The sequence below is a fragment of the Lampetra fluviatilis genome, chromosome 55 (genome assembly GCF_964198595.1).
Source record: "Lampetra fluviatilis chromosome 55, kcLamFluv1.1, whole genome shotgun sequence".
In the NCBI taxonomy this organism is placed as follows: domain Eukaryota; kingdom Metazoa; phylum Chordata; class Hyperoartia; order Petromyzontiformes; family Petromyzontidae; genus Lampetra; species Lampetra fluviatilis.
Genome location: NC_136329.1, coordinates 7856052 through 7863541, shown reverse-complemented (window position 1 = coordinate 7863541; position 7490 = coordinate 7856052). Strand labels below are relative to the sequence as shown.

At 48.2% G+C, this 7490-nt stretch overlaps 1 protein-coding gene across 1 annotated transcript; it reads left to right on the top strand.

The window, feature by feature from the left end:
- Window positions 1-908: 908 nt before the first annotated feature.
- LOC144949798 (uncharacterized) lies at window positions 909-2373 on the top strand. Its single transcript, XM_078879743.1, has 2 exons — window positions 909-1042; window positions 1790-2373. The coding sequence occupies exons 1-2, from the start codon at window positions 975-977 to the stop codon at window positions 2226-2228; spliced, it is 507 nt and encodes a 168-aa protein (XP_078735869.1). The 5' UTR covers window positions 909-974; the 3' UTR covers window positions 2229-2373.
- The last annotated feature ends 5117 nt before the right edge of the window (window positions 2374-7490 follow it).

The following is a 7490-nucleotide window of genomic DNA, read 5'->3' as shown; positions in this document are numbered from 1 at the left end:
GCGTTTATAATGTTGTTAGTATCGTTATGTATTAATATCCATTGTTTAAGTTAATTCAGCCTTTAATTGTCTATTTCTTATACTCGCTTTATGACCAAATCACTTAACGACCGGTGTTCATGTCACCATTCGCATACCTGTCAACCCCTGAAAGTACCCCACCTTATTACAGACCAATTCAGACCTCATTGGTCACCCCGTGCCCCTTATACATCTCAACGTTCATCCTACAAAGTCCCATCGCAAGGAGAGAAACCAAAATATGTATGACGTTCCCATATGCTACAGAATACACAATTGTACAAGGGACTTGCTACAAGTGTAAAGAAGCTCCTTGGAGACGTCCATTTAAAAAAGGTGAATTCTTTATGTCTTAAAGAATAACGTCTATACAGCTTCGCGAACAGTCAGCCCCCAAGTCTTACACTTCATCACTCCGCAAAGAGTCAGCCCCCAAGTTTTCCACTTCGTCACGCCCAGACTACCGGTCCTCGCTCCCCTTCTATGCCCTCTCGGTCTGCCCCTATTGGACACTTTTGACACGTGTCTCTTCTCAATTATAATGCTATATTTGATCACGTTCGCTTTACAGTTTCACTCCACAGGTAGGACGACACTGGCCATCTTGGCTGTATCTTGCCGCTTTAAAAACATTGCCCACCGATGCTGAACGTCTTGTTTGCGAACAGCCGTGCTTAGTTGTAGGTGCGGTGGGGGATGGGGGGAACAAACTAAACACAACAACAACAAGCAGTTCTAAATAAATTTGTTCGTCATTCGAGACGATTTGAAAAGTGCAGCATAGCTTACCAAGTGGCTTCCTTACGTCGTTGTCGTGATGTGCGTATGTCTTCCCATGTGGTCAGAAATCGCAAATGGGGGCTAAGAATTCGTCAGAGGGAGCCATGTGCAAAGAATCATCGCCGAGGAAGGCCGAGTACAAGGGCAAGACGGTCGATGCTATTCTGGCCGGGATGCCCACAAGTGTCACGACTGCCATAGAGATCACCAACCTATCGACCTACACACTCGAAAATCCGACGTGAGTACCGGCATTGTGCGTATGTGTGTTGAACTTCTTTCACACCGTACGTAGCCAACCATGCTAATCTGTGGATCTCTATGTGTGTCTCTGTAAGTCTCTGTGGGTGTCTGTGGGTCTCTGTGCGTCTGGGTGTCTGTGGGTCTATGTGCATGTATGTTGAACTTCTTTCGCACCGTACGTAGCCAACCGTTGTAATATGAGGTGCGGGGGAAGGACAAACTAAACACGAAAATCGTTTACGTGGATCTGGACAATGCGCGTGCTGTCTGTTTCTCTGTCTCAAACACAAGTCAAAGGTCCCCTGTGTAACCTTAACGGACTGTTGGGGCAAGTGATGTTAGCGAGCACCTTTGAAGGCTTGACTGGGATGTCACAATTGTCTGATGGCTTGACTGGCAAGTCACAAGTGTCTATTGGCTTGACTGGGATGTCACAGGTGATGACCTGACCGCATTGAGGAAGTTGGTCTACAAGGGAAATCCCAACACAGTTTCACCTTTCAAATGCCATTGATGAAAATTGTTCAGTTTTAGTTCATTTATTTTAGTCATTTGTTTACCTTTCCTATACTTTGCACTCCTATCGTGTTTGTGTTTTCTTTGTTGTAACGTTCTGACCCCGTGCCCCCAACTGCACATCTGTGATGAAAAAAAAGCGTTTCATAGCTCATCGGATTTCTCCAGAATGAACAAAGATTCTGATTCTGAATCACACATAACACGACCGGCCTCTTTCTCCCTCCAGCTTCGCGTTAAACTTAGGCGTGGTGGAATACGCCCCGCACGCAGAAATCAAACCCGGGGAAAAGCGCAGCTGCGGATTCCATAAGTACTGGATCGGCATCAAGGGCTGCCTCGGAGTGCTGCGCTACGCCATCCGGGACACCGAAATGTGCCTGGACATCTTCTTCAGTTGTCCGTACGCAGGTTTCATTTACGACAGAACGGTCGGCATTCAGCTGGAGAACGTGGGCAACGTCTACGTCGGAGCGTCGTGTCGGCTCCTGGAGGAGATCGACAACTGCCAAAGTTTGATAAAAAATTTCAACAAAAAGAAGGCAACGGATGCCGTTGCCAAAGTGAGAAACGACGCGATGAATCTCGAGGTGACGGCCACCATGCGCGATGAGTGGAAGTCTATCATCCACGTGCAGCTCACGGCCGTTGATGTTCAGTCGCGCTGACGCGTCGACGAGTGTGGCGAGATGTTAACTGCCTCGCCTGGTATACAGGAGGTTGTGGGTTTGATCCTGACCCTGACGCCTGCTGTATATTTGGAGTTCGCGTCTCCTCGTGGTCACGTGGATTTTACTCCGGGTCCTCCGCTTTTTCCCCTCCACATTTATAATCAAGATCACACATTTAGAGTCATTTGGCTGCTATGCATTTACACGTCATAAGCCACTTCGGTGGGCTATCATTTGTGATAGCCACTTCGCTTCTTAAAAATAGTTACATAGCAGTTCAGTGGGCCCTTACATGGGGTAAAAAACTGTTTATAGCTTTATAGAGTGGGAAACCAGTGGGCATTGCATGGAGATGCTGAGAGAGGGCGGACAACTAAAGCCTGTTGTATATACAGTAAAACCTTGGATTGCGAGCATAATTCGTCCGGAAACGTGCTCGTAATCCAAAGCACTCATATATCAAAGCGAATTTCTCCATAAGAAATCATGGAAACTCAGATGATTCGTTCCACAACCCAAAAATACTGTATTCATGTAAACATTCTTAATTCAAAATACCTTTTTTATTTTTATTATTTAAATTTAATATCAAGTAATCAAATGTATTAATTACAGAGGAGAGGAGGAGGAGGGTTATTGTGTAGGACAACTTTCACTTGCAGTTCAGTTACTAAAGAACAGTCACTACACTTGGACACAAAATTAAAAAATGCTTTACGCACACACGTGTGCGTAATCCCGCAGCGAGAGAGAGAGAGAAGAACCATTGGCTCAGTTGTGATCATGTGACGCTCGGCAGACAAAGCATATACGTACTACTCGTATTGCAAGACCTCGCTCGTTTATCAAATTAATATTCTTAGGTTTTTTCAGTAAAGTCACGTAGGTAAAAAAAAATTAAATTAATAAAAGTCGGGCTGTGACGGTTCCACCTGAAGACGGAAGCTTGTGTTGCCTCCGAAACGTCGTGATTTTTATTTTATTTTTATAAATTTTTTACCTACGTGACTTTACCGAAAAAACCTAAGAATATGAATCCTTGCAGTCACGAAAGCTTCAAATCTAAAATTAATATCAAATTAATATTAATTTTTTTAATAATTCGTCTTGCAAAACACTTGCAGACCAAGTTACTCACAATCCAAGGTTTTACTGTATGACTTTTCCAATAACATTAAGAGTGATATTGCCTTTTTTATGTAATAGATGTTCTTATATATATGGATTCAGCGAGTGACGCATACCTGTGAACTCCTCCCCCGAGACTTTTACCATTGGGCACATGTTTCTTGAGCACGGTTTCCGTATGAATATTGTCATTTTTAAGCACTTTTCCCATCGTCGCGTATGGTCGCGCTACTCAGACGAGTTAGCCTATTGTTGTATTGCCCAGTTTTAACAACATAACCAGAGGGTTAATTGTACGGATCGATGAGTAGGACATCTACAGTACTGTGGTGGCAATTCCGATCATACGCGTGTTCGCAAATTAGAGTGTTTTGAGATATTAAAGTTCATGCATAATCATCTTAATTATGAGAACTGTTTCCACGATTGAGTACACCCCGAAACAACGAAGCCTAGCCTAATTTGCATAACCGCATACATTAGCATAATTTCAGTAAGCATTATTTTATAAAATCACATTTTTCGTTGAATTTTTTTTATTTTTCAAAACAATATATACAACACTGTGACGACGTGGAGCATGCTCGTGTAACATATGAGTGTGATGCGACATGGCATGCAAGTGAGGTCTGCTCAAACATATTCATGAGCATAGCGTGTTCAGGACAAAGGCTACTTCCTGCATGGACAGAGCAATGGAGTCACTCAAGCTTTTGCGATCTAACCCAAAAAAAAACTCTATTATTGGAAGGCAGCCTGTTTTTAAAGGTCTAAAATGGGCGTAGCCCAAGGGTCATAAACGAAGTGGGCAGGGCTAGTGGTGTTAATGCTAGAAATTAGCATGTCAATGTAAGATCGGAGAGCGGCCTCCACGGCAAGTGCACGGAGGTGGCTATGTTAATGTAGGAGATTAGCATGTTAATGTAAGATCGCAGAGCCGAAGCCACGAGGAAAATAAAAAAAAACTAACATCAGAAGGTGGCAGGGTAGGAACGTCACAGCCAGTTTTGACTTAAACTGGTCCTTCCCATGATTGCCGAGTTTGTACCCATCCTCTCGGTTGAAATTGTGCCCGTATATATGGATGGATTCATGAACAAATCTTTGTTGATAGCCAGTGGGCTTACAAAGTACCTTCGTCTTAGAGAAATCTATTTCGCGCGAGCCAACGGCATTCAAACAATGATCAGCCACGGCAGAAGTGTTGGACCAGCCATGTGCGCTCCTGTTTAAAATATATATACTGGTAGGAACCTCCTGGTTACACCAGCCCACAGGGGATTATTGTGTTCGTCCGTCCGTCGTGTATCCAAAAATGGGAGGTGGGGCTGGGTGGAGAGGGGAGGGTGGGGAGGGGCTGGGTGAGGAGGGAGGGGCTGGGTGGGGAGGGAGGGGCTGGGTGGGGAGGGTGGAGAGGTGCTGGGTGGGGAGGGTGGGGGTGGGAGGGGTGGGGCTGGGTGGGGAGGGGCTGGTCACTCCGTGGTTGCCCTTATAAAACTCAACGTTTAACCTACTCACGCCGGCTTGTTCCCGCCCTCACAGTCGGGCACATTTGTGGAATACACCACGCCACCGTTGACCCTGGCCATTGACCGAGCAACCCAACGTTCCTACCAGCTCCCTCCGCAGGAATGTGTTAGAACCCTATCAGCATTTCTCACGACAGAGGCCACTTAGACCTACAACACCTCCAGGGATTGGCCTCCGTTTCACGACTGAGTGGCCACTCGCTTTATAGAGAGAAAGGAGAACGTCGAGGATGACGAAAGTCATCGCGGTGTCCCGCGAGTCGCACGTGGTGCCAGGGAATCCCCCTCCACTAGACTCGGCCACTCTCCTGCCTGAGACTGCCGACACTTTTTGGTTCACGAAAATAACCTGACGCCTCTGGACAGGCAATAAGGGAATGAACACATTAAAATAGAACATTTGTTTTGCAGGTTATAAATTTACAAAAAAATATACTTTCATTAATAATTAATAAGTCGTGCTTCAATTACATTGAACACATTTACATCTTGTCTCCTGAAATCATTTGTACCCTCCACTGCGTCTTTGTCCACATCGTGTCGCTTGCAATTTCCATCTTCCACTGCTACTCCTTGTCCTGAAGTTCTTTGTACCCCGCTGCTGCGTATTGTCCGCATCTTGTCGGTCCGCGTCGCGTCTTGGCGCAGAGGCGTGACGAGCGACACGATGCACAAAAGACGCAGAGCGAGCAAGCGATGTATTTCGAGCTGACGAGATGCACAAAAGACGCAGCAGTGAACACGACCACGAGAGAGAGAGACGCAGAGTGGACGATGTCTATCGAGCTGGCAAGATGATTCAAGCGACACGATGGGGCGGTGCAGGGGGGGGGGGTGGTGAGACGGAGAATCATTGCACAAAATACTTCTCAAGCGACAAGATGCAAAAGCAGCAATAGCGGCCGTACAATATCATTTTCAGTTGAACACCTCGCAAGACTTTCCCGACCAATATCATCCAGAATAAATGTGGGGGGGGGGGGGGGGGGTTGGGGGGTGGTTAGATCGCGTCAACACGCGGGGGACACGATCGTGAGAGAGAGGGGGGCACATAGAGGCAAGACACCTTGCGTCATATCCACAACTTGTCCCTTAGACAGTCTTATCCGCTGTTGCCCCAGGCAGCCCACGCCTGCACCCGGGAAGCCCGCGCCGCCATTTTGTGCGTGCGCAGAAAACCACAGCGATGTGCATGCGCTGGGCCGCCATTTTGTGCGCGCACAGAAAACCAAAGCGATGTGCATGCGCTGGGCCGCCATTTTGTGCGCGCGCGGGAAACCACAGCGATGTGGATGCGCTGGGCCGCCATTTTGTGCGCGCACAGAAAACCAAAGCGATGTGCATGCGCTGGGCCGCCATTTTGTGCGCGCACAGAAAACCAAAGCGATGTGCATGCGCTGGGCCGCCATTTTGTGCGCGCACAGAAAACCAAAGCGATGTGCATGCGCTGGGCCGCCATTTTGTGCGCGCACAGAAAACCAAAGCGATGTGCATGCGCTGGGCCGCCATTTTGTGCGCGCACAGAAAACCACAGCGATGTGCATGCGCTGGGCCGCCATTTTGTGCGCGCACAGAAAACCAAAGCGATGTGCATGCGCTGGGCCGCCATTTTGTGCGCGCACAGAAAACCAAAGCGATGTGCATGCGCTGGGCCGCCATTTTGTGCGCGCGCGGGAAACCACAGCGATGTGGATGCGCTGGGCCGCCATTTTGTGCGCGCACAGAAAACCAAAGCGATGTGCATGCGCTGGGCCGCCATTTTGTGCGCGCACAGAAAACCAAAGCGATGTGCATGCGCTGGGCCGCCATTTTGTGCGCGCACAGAAAACCAAAGCGATGTGCATGCGCTGGGCCGCCATTTTGTGCGCGCGCGGGAAACCACAGCGATGTGGATGTGCTGGGCCGCCATTTTGTGCGCGCACAGAAAACCAAAGCGATGTGCATGCGCTGGGCCGCCATTTTGTGCGCGCGCGGGAAACCACAGCGATGTGCATGCGCTGGGCCGCCATTTTGTGCGCGCACAGAAAACCAAAGCGATGTGCATGCGCTGGGCCGCCATTTTGGGCGCGCTCGTGCGGGAAGCCGTGGAGACGCGGGTCGCGCATGCTGCCGCCATTTTGTACGTGCACGGGTTACACGTGTGAACCATTTCTGGGCAAGAGCAGGCGGTTTTTTTTCGTGTCACGTCGATTTTACATAATTTGTGACGAAAAATGTTGATACTGAGGCAACCCTGAAGCGTGACTTATTTGCCCAGTACATGGGTCACCCTGGAAGCATGAGTTCCTTGACCCGGGATGTTGTACCTTTGGGTGCAGCATACTGGCTCGACCTTGAAGCGTGACTTCCTTGAGCCATTTTCTTGGTTCTTTCGGTAAAGTCTGTCGCAAGTCGAGAATTTTTTTTTTCATTTATTCATTTTAACAGTTGAGATGGATTCGGGAGATCAGCTGTGAGTGGTAACATTTTCATCGCAAGATCGAGAGTGTGGCAGCGGATTAGAGGAGGAGGCCTTCATCCAGCAGTGGATTGAGCCTGGCTCACCATGTTGATGGTAGTGATGATGATGAGTGGGTCAACAGCAAGATGCTCAACAGCAACA

What these genes read in the sequence shown, in the direction of transcription:
- LOC144949798 (XM_078879743.1), top strand. Translation starts at nt 975, where the DNA reads ATGCCCACAAGTGTCACGACTGCCATAGAGATCACCAACCTATCGACC. An exon ending in TACACACTCGAAAATCCGAC is followed by an intron (nt 1,043 to 1,789) that starts GTGAGTACCGGC and finishes TTCTCCCTCCAG; the next exon opens with CTTCGCGTTAAACTTAGGCG.